An 18,019-nucleotide genomic window follows, 5' to 3' on the forward strand; every position below is an offset into this window, starting at 1 on the left:
CCCGGTTGGGAGAAAAAAAAAGAAAGGGGGGGGGGAAAAGGGGCCGGATCCTGCCCGGCCCCCGCCCCGAGCTCCTGGAACAACAGGGAAAATAAACGAGGAGAGGGGGGGGAAACGGGGCCGGGGCCGGGGCTTGGGGAGGGGGCACGGATGGAGAACGGCTGCTGCTGGTGGGGGGTGTGTGTGTGTGTGTGGGGGTCCCTGCTGCCAGCCAGCCCCGGGAGCTGCTCGCACACACACACACACACGCACACACACACGCACACACACGCACACGGGTGTCCGCGGCGGGGCCCGTTAAAGAGACACGGGCGTCGGTAAGAGATCGGTGGAGATGGAATCGGGAGAGGAGGCAAGCGGGAGCGGTGAGGTGAGCGGGCTGGGGGGTGCGGGAAGGGTTGGGCCGGCAGCTGGGTGGGCTGGCGGGGCGGAGGGGGGGGGGGGGGGGGAAGTGCAGGGGTGGAAGGATGGGGGGAGGGATGGAAGGGGGGAGAGGGAGGGATGGAGATATGGAAGGATGGAAGGATTGTGGATGGATGGAAGAATGGATTCAAATGGAAAGGGATGGAGGAAAAGATGAAAGGAAGTGGGATAGAGAGATGGAGAGAGGGAGGGATTTGGGGTGTAGGGATGGAGGGATGGAGAGAGGTATGGATGGATTCAGGGGTAAAGGGATGGATGGAGAGAGAGCGAGATGGAGGAAAGGAGAAGGTATGAAGGGAGAACGGTGAGACGGAGGGAGGGACAGAGATGAATGGAGGGGTGGATGGGGACATGTCAGGCTGGATGGACAGAAGGATGCTTGCTCTGCCTTTCTCCTCAGCAGGGCTCTGCCAGGCTGGAGACCCCAGTGCAGACCTCTGGCTGCCAGCTCCGGCCCTGCCAACAGCCTCTGGGACGGTGGCTCCAGCTCCAGCACCCCGGGGGTGCTGCGAGCTCCCAGAGAAGGGTGCTGCACCCAGCCGCTGGAGGTGGGAGGGATACCCCATTGCTCCCCCACCTATTTCCAGTTTCACCACTGCAGCCCGGGCTGGAGGGAGCTGGTTGGGTGCCAGAATTAACCTGGTCCCCACTGCCTGCCCCTCGCACAGCCCCATGTAAGCGCTGGGACCGGCTCGGTGGGGGCCCTGGGGAGGCTGCCGGAGCTGCCTGGCTCCAGTCTCCATTATTTATAAGGCAGGTCGGGTTTCGGCAGCCGGGGGGTGGGGTGGGCTTGGGGGAGGAGACTGGGCGCAGGCACACACACGCCCCCTGGCCACAGGAGAAGGGGCTGGAGTAGCTGCTGAGCATGGGGACCTACAGGTCAGTGGCCTCATCTAGGTGACACGTCCTCCCCCCATCACCTGAGGACCTGGAGGTCTTTCTCCTGTCCCCCCCGCCCCAGCCTGTGATGCCATGTCCCTGCGGGGGTGTTCCAGGGGAGCTGTCGCTCAGCAGCAGTTGGTCCAGCCTCCAGGAACGTGGCACCCTTTCTTGTCATTGTACCCCTGGAAGGCCCGGGATGGTGACAAGGAGTGAGCCCAGGCCCAGCAGAGCAGTCAGGATCCGGGTGGTCCCTGTTCTGCTCGGTCCTGGCACAGTCCCATTGTCACTAACTCCTGCCAGCATCGGGCCCCAGAGGGGACATGTTGGGGTGGCCTCGTGTCCCAGGGGGATTACAGCCACCGGAGGAGCCCCTGAGCAGGAAGAACCTCTGTGCACAAGTCCCCAGTGCAGGGAACACAGCTGGGGTGGACTTTCTGTGCCACCAGCCCGAGGAGGTACCACAGTATGGGGTACCCCAGCTCACCACAACTCCACTTCATCAGCTCATGCTGTGTCAGGCCAGACCTCCTGAGCCTCCCTACTCCACGAGGACAGTCCCTTCTATCTGCCAGCAGGATGGGGGCTGATGAGACCCCACCTGGTATGGTGCATCCAGTTCTGCTGCCCCCAGCACAAGAAGCACCTGGAGCTGCTGGAGAGGGTCCAAGAGGAGGTCACAAAGACGATCGGAGGCTGAGAAGCTCTGCTGTGGGGACATCCTGAGAGGGCTGGGGCTGTGCAGCCTGGAGAAGAGAAGGCTCCAGGCAGACCTCAGAGCAGCCTTCCAGTAGCTGAAGGGGCTCCAGGAGAGCTGGGGAGGGACTTTGGACAAGGGCTGGGAGTACCAGAACGAGGGACAATGGCTTTGAGCTGGGAGAGGGGAGACTGAGAGTGGAGAGGAGGAAGAAATTCTTGGCAGTGAGGATGGGGGAGAGGCTGGAAGAGGTTTGTCCAGGGAGGCCAGCCTGGATGAGGCCTTGAGCACCTTGGGCTGGTGGGAGGTGTCCCTGTCCATGGCAGGGAGTTGGAGCTGGATGATCCTGAAGCTCCCTCCCAACCCATTCTCTTATCCTATACCCCCACACTCCAAGCAGGACAGCAGCCAGACTCCAAACCGCACCGTTCCACCACAACTCCTCTTTATGCCAACTGCCAGCACTCCATCGGCCCCCACCACCCCTTGGGGCTGCTGAAGGCTCCTACCTGACTCACTCTAGAGGCCCTGAACATCCCAGCTGGCCCGGGCTGGACCGCGGGTGCCCGAGCCCGGACCGAAGTGCGCAGGGGCTGCGGTCGCCGCGGCAACCGCCGTGGCCCAGCGCCGGCTGTCTCCCGGTACCCTGTCGCCTAGCGCCGGCTGTCTCCCGGTAACCTGTCGCCTAGCAATGGGGGATTTTTCACAGCTCGGGATGAAGAGTTGAAAGTTATTTTTAGCCTGGGCTGCGAATCAATAGGCAGCTCCATTCACCGCCCCGCAGCATGCACATGCTGCCGGTGGAGGGCGGGGAGGGGGGGGCTTGCTGGCGTGGGGGTGCTGCTGAAGGGAGAGGGGTGACCTAGTTGGCTTGGGGTCACCGCCCCCGTATAGCCCCCAGGGACCCCCTAGGGATCAGCTCTCTTTGTGCTGACCCCGAGGCTCAGCCCTTCTGAGCCGACCCAGTGCCCTCCACAGGCCTGAGACCTCCTGAACTTCCCCCACAGCTCAGACATCCCCTCCAGAGCTCCCTTTCCACGTCCTGCATAGGGATCAAACCCTCTGCCCACCCCTCGGTATCCTTCAAAGAGCTCTCGCCCTGTGTCTCTAGCCTGAGGCTCAGCAACCCCCTAAGGACTCAGTCCCCTTTGTGCTGCCCCCGAGGCTCAGCCCTTCTGAGCTGACCCAGTGTCCTCCACAGCACTCAGACCTCCTGGGCTTCCCCCAGGGATCAGGCACCCCCCATCCCGCAGAGCTCCCTTTCCATACCCTCCAGGGGGCTCAAACCCTCTGGGCCCCCTCTGTCAAAGACCTAACACCCCCCGGGGTTCAGCCCCTCCAAGTGCCTTCCATAGGGCTTAGATCCCCTCTTTGAAGGTCAACCCCCCCCTGCCCTGGGCTCAGGCCCCTTTGTTCTGACCCTGGGATTCAATCCTTTGGAATCCCTCCAGAGCCCTTCATGGGGCTTGGGCCCCAGGTTCCCCCCCCCGCCCCAAAGCTCAGACTCCCCTCAAATCTCACTCTCCCTGTGCTCTCCACAGGGCTTGAACTCCCTGGGCCCCCCTGAAGATCAGACACTCCCCAAGGTCTCACTCTCTCCAGTGTCCTCTCTAAAGCCTGGACTCCCTGAGCTTCTGCTGAGGCTCAGGCACCTCCTCAGAGATCACCCCCAGACTTCTATGGGGACCACAGGGCTGATAGGGGAGGTGACCACACTCCTGTAGGCACCCTCACCCAGCTGCTGGGAACCTCACCCTGCCATGGAGACCATCTGCCACCAGTGTGGGCTTCCTGCCTTGCCTCAGGGACCCTTGTCCTGCCACAGAGACCCCCACTGTGTCAGGGGAACCTTGTCCTTGCCATGGGGACCTTTACTCTGCCACAGGAATCTCCACTTTGTCATGAGAACCCTTACCTTGAAATGTGGAACTTCCTCCTTGCCACAGGGACCTCCACCTTTCCATGAGGATCCTCTCCTTGCTGTGGAAACCTGTCTTGTCACGGGCTCCTCTGTCTTGCCGTGGAGACCCTCACCTTGCCATGGTGAACCCTGCCTTGCCATGAGGGCCCCCACCTTCCCACCTTGCTCTGCCTTGGGGATCTTCACTTTGCCAGGATGACCTTTGTCTTCCCACATGAACCCCCTCCTTGCCATGGGGATTTGTGCCCTTCCACAGGGACCTCAACTTTGCCAAGGCAACCTTTGCTCCATGGTTCTCCTGATGTCCTCTGTGAGCTCCTCCAGTCTCTCCAGGGCACCAACCTGGGCGTGCAGATGCTCAAGGGCATCAGGAGGGGATGGAGCCAGTTTAGTCCCTGGGAGTACCACTTAAGGTTCCTCAGCTACTTCCTAAGATGAGACGGGTACCCACCACAGCCACATCTCCTGCAGGTGCTCAGCTGGGTGGGAGAGCTCCCCACGAAGCTGTGAGGAACTGGGCAGGGGCAACCCCAGTCTCCAAACAGCACTTTGGGGTACCAGCTCCTCCCTGAGCCTCTCTTTGGCCTTTTCATAATGGTTTCTGCCTCCAAGCATGGTCCAATTATCATCCACCCACGGTGCAGGGCAGAGATGCCCAAAGCCACCTTACTAGGATTTTTGTGGGTATGGGGAATGCCCTGGGTCAGTGGGGAAGCCCAAGGATCAGGATCCCAGGAATGGAGAAAGCTCTGCCCAAGATGGGTGACCCAGCAAGGAGAGGGAGGATCATCAAAGAACACAGAGGAAGGACTGAGGGTCCCTCCTGCCATGAGAGGACATGAAGCCTCCCAAAGGCCTGGGTGACCTGCAGTGGTAGGTGGGGCTGGAAGAACCTCTCCTTTGGAGGAAGGCTGAGAGAGTTGGGCTTGTGCAGCCTGAAGAAGATTTTCTTGTACCCTCTCAGTATATAAAGGAGATTTACAGGAAGGATGGAGAAAGGTCTGTGGTGAGAGGAGGAAGGGTGATGGTTTTAAACTGGCAGAGGGTAGATTGAGGTCTCCATTTGCACTGGCACAGTGTGAGACCCACCAGGAGCACACAGTCAGCTCTGGGGTCCCAACACAAGGCAGAGCTGGGCCCACTGGAGCCAATCCAGAGTGAACCACGGAAATAGGAGCTTCTGAGAGTGATGGGGAGAAGCTTTCCCCAGGAGCTGCGGGAGGGATGATGTGTTGAAACTGGCAGAAGATGGCTTTAGGGTGGCTATGAGGATGAGGTGGATGGTGGTGAGGGTGGGCAACACTGGCACTGATCCATCCCTGGAGTGCTCAAGATCCACTGGGATGAGGCTGGAGCAGTCAGAGCCAGCAGAAGCCCCTGCCCAGGGGTGGTCTTTGAAGATCTCATTCCATGAGTGTCGTCCCCCGAGGTCCCCAGCCCGGGGTATGGCCGAGCAGCCGCCGTGCCCGCGGTCACCAGAGGGCACTGCGAGCCCAGAAGCCCTGGGTGTACTGGAAGGGACAGGGAGGGGACCAGAGCCAGGCTGGTGGCCCAGAGACCGGCGGATTTTGGGGGAGAGGGGAAGACGACGGGCATTGTAAACCCGCAGCTCCGCCAGGGCCATGGGGTTGGGGACGAGGACTGGCACAGCCAGAAGGGACACTGTCACCACCCAGCGCTCCGCAGCACTTCGGCCAGTGGCAGCTCCAGTAAAGCCGCATCAGCTGGCCGAGAGCCAACTGGTGCGTACTGAAGCTGGGATTTGCCCTGTGCCAGGTCAGCCCCAGCTCTGAGGAGTGCTCCCAAGGGCCTTCTGCCCCCCTCGGTGGCCATGCCCAGTGCCCATATGGAAGAGACCCAGGGCTGGCCACTGTGGCTTGGTCCAGCTGGTGCAGAGGTTTTCCCCAGCAACACCCAGTTAAGGTGGAGCGGCTGGGGTGGGGGGTGGGAGGCTGCCGGGGGTGCCAGCTGCCCCAGGGCTGGGTTAGGGGTGCTCACCAGGGGCACACCGGACTCCGAGTTGCAAACATCCACCGCCCTTACCCCTGGGGTGGCCAGAAGGTGCTGAACACCTCATCGGGACGGGGGACAGCCCTGTTGGGAGGAGGTCCCTGCCTGGAGACACCAGCACTTCGTGGCACCGGTGCCACCTCACTTCTGATGTCACTTCACTTCTGGTGCCACCCTATCTCTGGTGCCACCACATTTCTGGTACCACCTCACCTCTGATGCCATCTTATACCTCACCTCTAGCATCACCTTTGCCTGCACTGCCAGCCCATCTCTAGTGTCACCCCTCTTCTGGTAGCTCCCAGTATTTGATGCCACTCCACCCTTGGTGCCACCTCATCTCTGGGGTCACTCCATTTTTGGTGCCATCTTGCCTCTGGGGTCACCCTGTGTCTGAAACTGGGGTCACTCCATGTATGTTGTCACCTCGCCTCTGAGGTCACCCCCAGCTCTGGTGCCACTTCTCTGGTGTTACCATCTCTCTGGTACCACTCTATTTCTGGTGTCACCCCATTTTCGATGCCACCTTGCCTCTGGTGCCACCCCATCTCTGTTGACACATTGCCTCCGGGATCACCCACTCTTCAATGCCTCCTCTCCTCTTGTGTCACCCATCTCTTTGCGGCTCCCTAGCTGGACCAGCCCCACCTGCTGAAGGGGGCACAGGATCCTCCTGTAGGACCACGACCTCCTCAAGCCAACACACCCCAGATGGCAGCCAGCAGGCTCAGTCCTCCCAACCCCTCCACCTCCCCCCCCCCTCCCCCCGGCCCCAAGCCGCTCCACCTTAACCCGCAGCCCCTCCAGCCCCTCATTTTCCACGGATTCCAGCCCTTGACTTCTTCCAGCTGCATTCGGTGGCCGCAGTCCCCTCTCCCCGCCCCACCTCCTCCCGGCCCCCTCCTCCCCCGCCTCTCCCCCCAACCCCCCTCTTTCTTCCCACCCTTCCCAGTGACAATCTCTCATTCCCATTCCGCTCCTCCCTCTCTCCAGGACTTTGTTCCCAGCCCGGATCATCCCATCCCGATTGTTCCTTGCTTGTTTCAAACATTTTGGCGGGCTGTCACCGCGGGGACATCTCATTAATTAGGGGGGGGGAATACAACACACACGACACAGACACAGACACCAGGGCTGAGCGGGCCCGTGGGGGTGGGGGAAAGCCCCAGGAGTGGCTGTGGAAGTGGGGTTGGGATGTGCGTGACCCCCACATCACCACCTCCACCCTCCGCCTCTGCTCCCCTGCTTGAAAGCGGAGATGTGGGGGGAGGTCGTGTTCATACGGAGGTTTGGGGGGGTGGTGTAAATCTTGGGGTACACAGCTCTGGTGGGGCTGTTGGTTCTCCTGGAGGGTTGGGGGTGTGTAAATCTTGAGGTGCATAGTTTTGGGGGGTGTCTAAAGCAGTGGATGCATAGCTTGAGTTGTGTAAATTTGGGGAGTGCAGAGTTAGAATGTGCATAACTCGGGGTGCACATAGCTTGGAGTGTGCACCTCTTGGGGTGTCTGTCCTCTGCAGTGTGCATAATTCGGGCTGCACACAGCCTGGGGTCTGCACAGTTTGGCTGTGCATAGCTTGGGGTGTTTATTGCCTGGGGTATCTGTAGTCTGGGGTGTGCATGGTTATGGGGGTTCCTGTGAGCCTGGATAACTTGGGGTGTGCATAGTTTGGAGTGCCTCTGTAGCCTGGGGTGTGCGTAGCTTGGGATGGTCATCACCTGGGGTGTATCTAGCTTGGGGTGTTCGTGGGCTGGGGTGTGCACAGCTTGGGGTGTCTGTAGCCTGGGGTGTGCATAGTTTGGTATGTATCTAGCTTGAAGTGTCTATAGTCTGGGATGTGCATAATTTGAGGTGCATCTAGCTTGGGGTGATCATGGCCTGAGATGTGCACAGCTTTGGATGTCTGTAGTTTGGGGTTCCTATAGCCTGGGACGAGTGCATAATTTGGGGAGTACACAGCCTTGGGGTATGTGTAGGTGGGTGGTGCATAGCTTGGGGTGTCTGTAGCCCAGGGTGTTCTTAATTTGGGGTGTGCAGAGCTTGGGGTGTGCAGCAAACGAGGCTGTGCGGAGCTTGGGAGGGTGCGCGGCTTGGGGTGTGTGTAGCCTGGGATGCACAGAGTTTGGGGTGTCTGCAGCCTGGGGTGTACACAGCGTGGTGTGTGCTTAACCCGGAGGGAGGGTGCATAATTGGGGAGTGCACGATTTGGGGTGTGCATAACCCGGGATGGACCCAGCCTGGGATGCCTGTACCCCAGAGTACGCCCAGCCGTGGGCGCACACAACCTGGAAGGTGATTATAAGCTGGGGAGCAGTCACTTGCGGTGCCCCAGTCGTGGCCCCCCCCGGCTCAGCCCCCTCGGTTCCTTGCCTCCCGGTGTCACCACCTCCGGGCGGTGCGGGCAGAGTTGAATATCCTCCGTTAGCCCCAGCGTGAGTGGCTCTGGGGATGCCCGTGAGTGACTCTGGGCTCCAGCGGTACCCGCGGATGGGAGTGGATGGGGATGCGGTTGCGGGGCGAGAGCCTGGTCCCGCCCCGCTGCCTCCATTGGCGGAAAGTTTGGGGCGCGGCACGGGGTGGTGGCCCTGCTTCCCCCCTCCCTCCCCAGTCTCCCGCCCCGGCCCCGGCCCCGGTGCGGGCAGCGGTGAGGGCAGGGCCGGGCCGGGCCGCCCCGGGCCGCCCGGGGCCATGTGGGCGCTGCGGGCGCTGTGCCTGGCGGGGCTGGGTGCGGTGCTCGGCGGGGGCTCGGCGGATCAGTGCAACTGGAGGGGCAGGTACGTACCGGTACCGACACCAGCACCAGCAAGGGCGTCGGCAGCGGTACCAGGGGAGCGGCCGGGGGTAGGAGGTGAGAGGGTGGTCCCCAGCTCAGCATCCTACCCGGTTTGGGGCTGGGGCTCCCTTCAGGCTCGGGTTTTGGAGGAGGTGGGATTGTGAGGGGGGGAGGGGTGGGTCTCCCCGCATTCCTCAAGGCTGCCACCTCCTTCTGCGTCCGTGGGATGCAACACTGGTGGGATGCTGGGACCGTGCCTGCTTCAGTTTTCCCCGCTCCTGAGCGCGACTGGTCCTTCCCGCCCCGGCCGAGGGATGCTGGTCCCCGGGGTGTTGATTCCTTAGGGAGCGCCCCCCGGCAACCCGTGGAACGTGGTCGGTGGGACCCCGAGTCCTCCGCCAGGGCTCGAGGGCGGTAGGGAAGGCGCCGAGGTGCGGAACAAAGAGCGGGGCCCGGCGGGAGTGGCTGCGAAGGTCCGCGGCGAGGACTGGGGGGCCAAGTGGGGCTACGAGCAGCGTGGCCGGGACAAAGCCACCCCACTGCTACCTCCGTGTCCCCCCAGCCTGGCTTTCCCGCGTGTGCCCCCTCCCCGCCCACGGTAAAAGGCAGGGGGCAGGACGTTACTCCAGGCACCAGAGGACATTGGGGTTGGGGGGAGCATAGAAAACCTCCAGCACCCAGCAGGGATCCCCCAAAATGGGAGGATGCAGGAGAACATGGGACTCAAAGGCCATGGGCAGCCTGACTGGGGTGTCCTGGGAGCCCCACCTGGGTGCGAAGGGGGTTGTGTTACTGTGCCCCCACCTCAGTGCTAGGAAGCAGGAGCACCTCCCGGACTATGCCCTGACACCCAAGGGCTGGGTGCTGTTTCTCCTGGGGTTCAGCCCGCACATGGCTTCCGGTGCTGCCCCACGGGGGTTTGGAGGGACACGGGGCTGGAGGAGGGGATACCCATCTCCCGGGGGGCGGGGGGTGCCCTGGCTAACCGGAGGTGCTGTGCCTGGCAGCGGGCTGTCTCAGGAGGCGGGCAGCGTGGAGCAGCTGTCCCTGCACTGCGCCGAGGGCTCTCTGGAGTGGCTGTACCCCACGGGTGCCCTTCGGCTGCGCCTGGCCCCCCGCTTGCCCCCCGCCACCGCCGCCGTCAAAGGCAGAAGTCCCCAGCACGTCACGGCCTGCGTCAAACCGTCCGGCACTTTCCGGGGGGCTCAGCTCTACCTGGAGAGAGAAGGGGTGCTGGAGCTGCTGCTACCGGAGGCCCCCCGGCCCCGCGTCCGCTGCTTCAGTTGGTCACCCCAGGAGAAGGTGGCTCTGTTCCTGCAGGCCACCCCGCACCCCGACATCAGCCGCCGCATCGCCGCCTTCCGCTACGAGCTGCGGGGGGACTGGCTGGCACGCCCCCCCCTGCCCGCTGCCAGCCCCGCGGCCGAAGGTCAGCACACAGTGGCCCCTCTCAGTGTGCCCGGAGCGTCCCCAGGGCTGCCACCGGCTCCTTCACCGGCGTCTTTCCCCGGGTTGTGCTCAGCACCCAATGCCCACAAGTGGTCCCCGAGGCGTTCTCAGGGCTGCCACCGCTCCCCCCACCAGGGCGTCCCCCGCGGGTTGTCCTCAGCACCCAGCGTCCCTGCTCCATGTCCCCAGGCCTCCCTCACCAGGGTGTTGCCCCGGCTTTTCTGCTCAGCCCTCAGGCTCCCCAGGCTGTTCCCCACGGGGTCCCCAGGGCTGTCACCAGTTCCCTCACCAGGGTATTTCCCGCACCTTGTGCTCAGCACCCAGTGCCCCCATTCAGCCCACTCTGGCGACCCTAGGCAGTCCCTAAGGTGTCCCTAGGAGCGCCACCGTCTCCCTCACCAGGACGTTGCCCTGCGTTGTGCTCAGCACCCTCCATCCCCACTCCGTGTCCCCAAGGTGTCCCTCGGGGTTCCACTGGCTCCCTCATCAGGGGTTCCCTCGAGATGCGCAAAGGTGTGAGGGTCTGGGGTGATGCCCCGGAGCCACCTCGGTGACAGTTTGGCTTGGCAGGGGCGTGCCGGCCGTGCAACGACAGCGAGCTCCTGATGGCCATTTGCACTAGTGACTTTGGTGAGCACGGGGGGCACGCCGCGGGGCACCGCGCAGCGGGCAGGGGCCGCGGGCGGGGGAGCAATGCCACCCAGGGTGCGCTGCTCTGTGTGTCCCTCCCTCCAGTCTGGTCTGGTGTGGGAGGTGGGCAGCAGAGCCAGGAGGCTGCTGCAGCATGGGGATGGGAACAGGGACAGGGATGGGAATGAAAATGGGAATGGGGCTGGGGATGGAGACAGGGACAGGGATGGGAACAGGGGTGGAGATGGGGATAGAAATGGGAATGGGAACAGGGATGGGAAGGGAGGTGGGAACAGGGACAGTGATGGGAAAAAGAATAAGGATGGGAAAGAAGATGGAGACAGGAATGAGAATGGGAATAGGGACTTGAGTGGGAATGGGATAAGATGGGAATGGAGGTGGAAATGAGAATGGGAACAGTGATGGAAATGGGAATGGGGTTGGCAATAGGGATGAGGATGGATATGAGGACAGGAGTGGGAATGGAGATAGAGGTGGGACAGGAATGAGAAAAGGGATGGAGAAGGAAATAGGAATGGGAATGGACATGGAGATGTGACTGAGTATGGAGACAGAGGTGGGGATGAGGATGCAGACGGATGGAAATGGGAACGGGAACAGAGATGGGCATGGGGACAGAAGCAGGGGTGGAGACAGGAATGGGGAAGGATGTAGGGATGGGGACAAGAAAGACTGTTGGGATGGGGATGGTGACAGGGCTGGAGATAGAAACAGAGGGACAGGGTTGGGGAAGGAATAGAGATGGAAATACAGATAGGGGTGGCCACAGGGATGGGGACAAAGATGGGAATGGGAAGAGGGATGGGGATGGGAACGGCGACGGGCACAGGAACGGGGGGGATGGGGACAAGGACACTCTGCCATCCCTCCCTGCCTTCCCCCACAGTGATCCGCGGCAGCATCCGGAGCGTCTCCAACGACGCGGAGCTGCAGGAATCCGTCATCGGGGTCAGCGCCGCCCGCATCCACCGGCAGAAATTCCCCCTTTTCCAGGCGGGGGGGCGGCCGGCGGGCAGCATCCGCACCCCGCTGCGCTGCGGCGTCAAGCCGGGCCCCGGCACCTTCCTCTTCACGGGGTGGCTGCATTTTGGGGAGGCCTGGCTGAGCTGTGCCCCCCGCTACCGGGACTTCCAGCGCATCTACGAGGGGGCGCGGCGTGCCCGCCAGAATCCCTGCGAGTTCCCCGTGGACTGAGGGGCTTGGGGGGTGGGGGGTGGGGCAGCTCCAGGGTGCTCCATGGGAGCTGGGGGGCTAGGGGGCTGCGGGCAGCAGGAGCACCCCCAGAAGGGATAATGCCCAGAGTGGGCACAATGCTTCAGTTCTCCACGTCCAGCTGGGCACTGACAGCACCTGATGCCGGGCTGGGGGGTCCAGGGAAAATCCTGCAGGAAGGGAAGGGATTTTCCTAGGGTGCACTCACCTGTGGTGCCCAGGGAGCTGCTCGAATGAGGGGGGCAGTGACATGGGGCAGTGGGTTGGGGCTCCCTGGAGACCAGGGTGCTGCACGCTCAGGGGATGCTGTGGGGCACAGCGGGTCCAGCACGATGGGGCAGCCACCCTGTTTCCATGCCGGGAGGGCTTGGCAGTGGGTGGCTACAGCAGTGGGGTGGCTGTGGTGGCAAGGCTGGGGCACGGTGGGCACAGAGGGGGCTGGAAGGGCCAGGACAAGAGGTGGATTTGAGATGTAGGGGATGGAAAGAGGAGCGGGATGGCAGAAAGCCTGGTGCCCTGCCTGGGTACGTGCAGGAGCTGTGAGGTGGATGTTAGAAAGGGAAGCGAGGCTGAAGGCAGCGAGGGGGATAGCAAGCAGAAGGAAAGTTGGCACAGGAAGCAGAGGTGTCCCTGGCACGGCCGGGGCAGGACCAAAGCACCGATGCAGGATGGAGAGTTCAGGCAGTGCCACCGTCACCACTAGCCTGGGGCTGTGACCTCGCTGTGCCGGGTCACTGTTGGGGGGGGGCAGATTGTGCCAGGCTGTGGGCGGGGGGTGGGGTGGTGGTGGTTTTTGACCGTGGGGGTGTGTGTGGGGGGGGGCATCAGATGTGCACTAAAGTTCTACCGATACCAAATCTGTGACTGCTCTATAAAGGAAGCTGTTCTGCAGCCTGTGCGGCTCCTGTGCTTGAGAAGCTCAGTCAGGTGGCCACCAGCAAGGGCCCTGGGCCACTCTGCTCTGTGCTGTGGTGCCCCCCACATTGCCAGTACCAACTGGGGAGGCTGCACACAGCCTTACTGGTTGTCTGTCTGGAGAGACAGAGAGGAGATACATTGGCACTTCTGAGCGCTGCCTGCCCTCGTGCCTCCCAGCTTGGGCCACTTTGGGCTTCTTTTCCCCTGGGGTGCCTTCATTTGGGTTCCTCTTCCCCAAGATGGGTCACTTCGGGGTTCCTCTTCCCCCAGAATGGGAGATTTTGGGGTTCCTCTCCCCCAGGGTGAGTCCACCTGGGTTCCTCTCCCCTAGGATGGGGTCCATTTGGATTCCTTTCTTGCACGTTGGGTCACTTTGAGATTTCTCTCCCCTGGGGTGGGATCATTGGGGTTCCTTCCACCTGAGATGGGTCATTCTGGGGCTCCTTTCTCCCAGGTTGGGTCACTTTGGGGCTCCTTTCTCTCAGACTGGTCCACTCTGAGGCTCCTCTCCCTAACCAACACTGAGTGCAGGACTGGGGTCTCATGGCCCCGTGCTGAGGTGGTGATCCTGGCATCTATCAAGGCTGATTCTCATCAGGGCCACCAGCCACAAGGCCTCATTGTGCCAGGCTGTGCTGTGCTGCCTTCCCAGCCCTGCCTGTTGCCACCACTGTCCCCTCCTCCGTGGGGTCTTCAGCCCCCAGCTGCTGGGTTCCACTCATCTAGGTTGCAAGGGGCATGCCAAGGTGGTGGTGAGTGGGACAAGACCCCAGCCAGAGATGGACCAAGAGACTCCTAGAAAGAGATGGGACATGAGACCCCCAGACATGGACTGAGGCATGAGACAGCAGCTGCAGATGGGGCACAGGACTCCCAGCCATGGATGGGGCATGAGACCTCCAGCCAAAGACCCCTGGAACCCCCAGACAGGGATGGGACATGGATTCCCCAGGTGGAGACAAGGCACAATCCCAGCCAGAGATGGAGCAGGGGACAGCAGGGCAGAGGTGGTGCACAGGGCCCCTGGCTGTGGATGGGGCACAGGACCCCACGCCAGGAACTTTTTCCCCCTCATCATCAATACTGATAAGGGCTCAGTGTTGAAAAAGCCCAGCCCCCTGAGGCTCCCCAGCACCCCCCCAAAATTGGGGTCCTGCCACATCACCCTGGGCTTTCATACCATCTGGAGATGATTTGGTGCCTTCACTGCCCACAGCAGCCTTTGCCCAGCCCAGAACCCAACCTCAGGGAGTGCTGGGGCAGGGGCTGGTGCTGGGCCCTAGGGCAGGATCTGGCCCTGTGGGAGACCAATGGCAGCCAAGGATTTCAGAATCCCCCTGGATTTTACTGGGATCTTGAGGATTCCAGAATCTACTCCCTGGGTTTTGCTGGGATCTTAAGGATGCCAGAATCTCCACCCCCAACTTTGTTGGGATCTTGAGGATTCCAGAGTCTCCATCCCCAAATTTTGCCAGAATCTGAAGGATTCCAGAATCCCTCTCCTGGATTTTGGCAGCTGACAGAAACTGAGCAAGGCAGGGGGGAGGGGGAAGGAGTGGGAAACCCAGCGGAGGAGGAAAAAGTGAGGCTGGAAAAGCCATAAACGTGGTGCACAGGGAATTGTGCTGCCCACCACATCCTGCACATGCACGGGGGGGTACCTCCTGGCTGCTATGACCCTCCACTCCCCACCCTCAATCCATTCCTCTTGGCTCCATGTTGAGGTTTCATGCTCCAAGCAGCCACAGCCCTTCTGGCCAGCAGCAAGACCTTGTTTGCCTCCAAATCCGTGGATTTGGCCAATGCAGCTCCTTCTGCCACAGAGGAAAGGGCTGAGACGCAGCTCCTGCTCTGCTGCAGAGCTTTTTGGTGCTGGAGCACAAGGTCCTATGAGGAGCCTCTTGGCTGCAGTGTGGCCACAGAGGGTAAAATCACGAGGAGTCAAAGTCCAGCCCAGTTCGTGTTTCCTCCACAGGGTGGTGGGAGGCAGCATGGAGGGGGCAGAGGTGAGCAGGCTGAGGAGGGGTGCCAGGAGCTGAGGGATGGGAACCGGGGGGCTTTGGAGGGGCAGCTGGGCTGAGGAAGAGCCTGGGAACCCTGGGAAGGGTCTGATGCCCACCCAGTGTGAGTATCTCCAGGGATGGTCTAGCTCCAGAAGCCTCCCACCCTCGTAGCTGCCCCTCATGAGGGTGGGTCTGGGGGACACCACAGAGAGCAGCACCCCAGAAGCGGCTCCCATGGTGGGCATCAGGGAATGGTTTTGGTTGGAGAAGACCTTTAAGATCATCAGGTCCAACCACTCTCCAACTTTACCAAGGCTGGTACCTGCCAAGGGAGGTGTCTGGAGCTCCTCAGCCCATGGGACGAGCCCCAGGTGGGGGTCACACACACAGAGTTCAGCCCCGGGACCCCTCTGGGGCTGGCAGGGTCACACTGCTGCTGGGAGTCCCTACTGGGACAACAGAACAGAGCACAGTGGCGCCGCTGGGTTGTGCCCCTGGTCCCTGTCCTCATCCCTGTCACACAAAGGCTGCCTCCATTTCGCGCCAATTCCCCCTCCCAGCCCTGCTCCCCCCTGCGCCCTCCTCCTCCTCCCCGCCTGCTGGATAAAAGCCAGGCCACAAAGGGAGGCACAAAGGCAGCCAGCCCCTCTCAGCACCCCCCGTGGGGACCTGTGTGCCTTATGTCCACCCAGGGCAGCCTACCCACCCTGCCCACTGAGATACAGGGGCCACCAAGGGACCAGAAAGTGCCCCACAGGATCAGGATGCTTCTCCTGAGGTTCAGAGGTGCCCCAGGGGGTCAGGATGATGCTCCCGAGGTTCAGAGATGCTCCATGGGGTCAGGATGATGCCCTTGAGGTTCAGAAGTACCCCACGGGGTCAGGATGATTGTCCTGGGGCTCAGAGATGCTTCATGGGGTCAAGATGAGGCTCCTGGGACCAGAGGGTCCCCCATAAAGTCAGGATGATGTCCCTGGGGTTAGGGTAGATATCCCACAAGGTCAGGGTAATGCCCTCGGGGTCACAAGTGCCCCACAGGGCACAGGATGATGGTCCTGAGGCCAGGGGTGCCCCACAAGGTCAGGATGAGGTCTCTGGGGCCAGTAGATGCCCCACAGGGGGGCATAAGGCGGTTCAAGAATGCCTCAGAGGGTTGGATGATGCTTCCGGGACTGGGACAGTGGTCCATAGGGTCAGGATGATGCCATGGGCCCAGAGAATACCCTACAGGGTCAGGATGAGGTCTCCAGGGTTGAGGAATGCCTCATAAGGAGGATGAGGCCCCTGAAGTTCAGAGATGCTCCATAAGGTTAGGATGATGCCCTCTGGGACTGAAGGATTCTTCACAAGGAGGGGGATGCTGTTCCTGGGGCTAAGGGATGCTCCCTAAGATCAGGATGAGGCCCTTGGGAGCCAGGTACCCCACAGAGTCAGCATGGTGCCCACAGGGTTGGGATGATGCCCCTGAAACTGGGGCATGCCCAGCAGCAGGGACAGTGAGGCAGTTTGGGCACTCACAGGCATAGAAGGGCCCAAGGTGCACAGCTGAGCCCTGAGCAAGCTCTGCCCCACAGCCCTTGGTGAAAGGAGAGGGGAAAGCCTGGCGACTCCGAGGACACCGACACCCCCCAGCCTTTCCCTCGAGGAGCTGTGCCCCAAAGCCTGCCGTAGGTTGCTGAATGCCCACCCCGGGAGGTGTTTCCAAGAGGCAGAGCTGTGGCGCCCAGGGCCGCGGCTCAGCCGCAGCCTGGGCAGGGTGAGGGAACGGTCGGACTGGAGGAGCCGAAAGAACTTTGCCAACCCAAAGCGATCCCCTGAGAGCTGCTGCCACCGCCGTGCTGCGGAGAGCTGCTGGCGGCGGCGACAGCAGCCCTGCCCGCAGCGGGGGTCCCCCCAGCCCCTCACCCCCGCATCCTCTCATCCCCGCAGCCCCTCACCCCCGCGGCCCCTCACTCCCGCATCCTCTCATCCCCGCAGCCCCTCACCCCTGCGGCCCCTCACTCCCGCATCCTCTCATCCCCGCAGCCCCTCACCCCCGCTCGCCGAGCTGCCGACAGCTGCTGGGAAGGAGCTTTCCCAGCGCATAGCGACAAATTCCTGCCGCTCGGGGCTGCTTTGCAGCCGCCGCAGCCCGGGGCTGGGGGGAAGCTGCCGTGGAAGGGATTAAGAAGCTCCACCGGTGCGTTCCGAGCGGCCCCCGTGCACCCCTGCGCTGCTGTGCGCACCGCGGGCAGCAGGAGATGTTCGCACCCCCAGCACCCCCCCAGCAGCAGTCCCAGCCACATCTTGGGGCCCAGTAAGGAAAGCTCAGCCCTGACTGGGAATTCCTTCGTTAATTAATCTGCTCCGCAGCAGCACAGTAGGGAGGGCTTCGGGCTGCCCCAGGGACCAGCTCATCCCCGTGGATCATCCTCCTCCTCCTCTGCAGCAGCAGCAGCCCCCTAGGCCCCTTTTTTCCCCAGCTCCCATTTCCACTTGTTTTCTGCTCTCTCTCAGCCGTAGCCAGCTCCAGCTGCCAGCGGGCACTGGAAAATTGGAACAGTCTTGGAGCACTGGAAAATCGGAGCAATCCCCCTGGCCCCCGATTTGGCCACGGCAGCAGCACCGGAGTGCAGCACCGGGCAGTGCTCCTGGGTTGGAGGCAGGGTTTAGGAATGGCTCTGCCCTCCCCACACAAGCCCCACTGCTGCTCCTGGGATGGCGTTGCCTGGTAGTCAGGCTGAGAGCTGGACAGAGGGTGCCTCATGAAGCTCAAGCAGGGCAGGGGTAGGGTCCTGCCGCTGGGGAGGAACAACCTCCTGCAGCAGCACAGCTGAGAGGAGACCTGCTGGAAAGCAGCTCCAAGAAGGACCTGGGAGTGCTAGGGGACAGCAAGTTCCAGGAGCCAGCAACGTGCCCCTGGGGCCAAGAAGGCCAAGGGGGTCTGGGGGGCACTGAGAATTCTGAGTGTGACTGAAAGGGCAAGAGAGGTTCTCCTCCCCCTCTACTCTGACCCAGTAAGGTCACATCTGGAGCCCTGGGTCCAGTTCTGGGCTCCCCTGTTCAGGAGACAGAGGACTGCTGGACAGAGTCCAGGGGAGGCTGC

General features: G+C 62.0%; 1 protein-coding gene across 2 annotated transcripts; it reads left to right on the plus strand.

Annotated features, from left to right (window-relative positions):
• The first annotated feature begins 647 nt into the window (after positions 1-647).
• METRN (meteorin, glial cell differentiation regulator) lies at positions 648-12,000 on the plus strand. 2 transcript variants are annotated; one of them, XM_064153231.1, is made up of 4 exons: positions 648-971; positions 9,709-10,130; positions 10,721-10,780; positions 11,688-12,000. In XM_064153231.1, exons 1-4 carry the CDS (start codon positions 751-753, stop codon positions 11,993-11,995), a joined length of 1,011 nt encoding a protein of 336 aa, XP_064009301.1. In that variant the 5' UTR covers positions 648-750; the 3' UTR covers positions 11,996-12,000. The 2 variants fall into 2 exon arrangements, with proteins under 2 accessions (XP_064009301.1, XP_064009300.1); XM_064153230.1 differs by lacking the exon at positions 648-971 and adding an exon at positions 7,249-8,702.
• The last annotated feature ends 6,019 nt before the right edge of the window (positions 12,001-18,019 follow it).

This window comes from Pogoniulus pusillus, chromosome 13 (genome assembly GCF_015220805.1).
Source record: "Pogoniulus pusillus isolate bPogPus1 chromosome 13, bPogPus1.pri, whole genome shotgun sequence".
NCBI lineage: Eukaryota > Metazoa > Chordata > Aves > Piciformes > Lybiidae > Pogoniulus > Pogoniulus pusillus.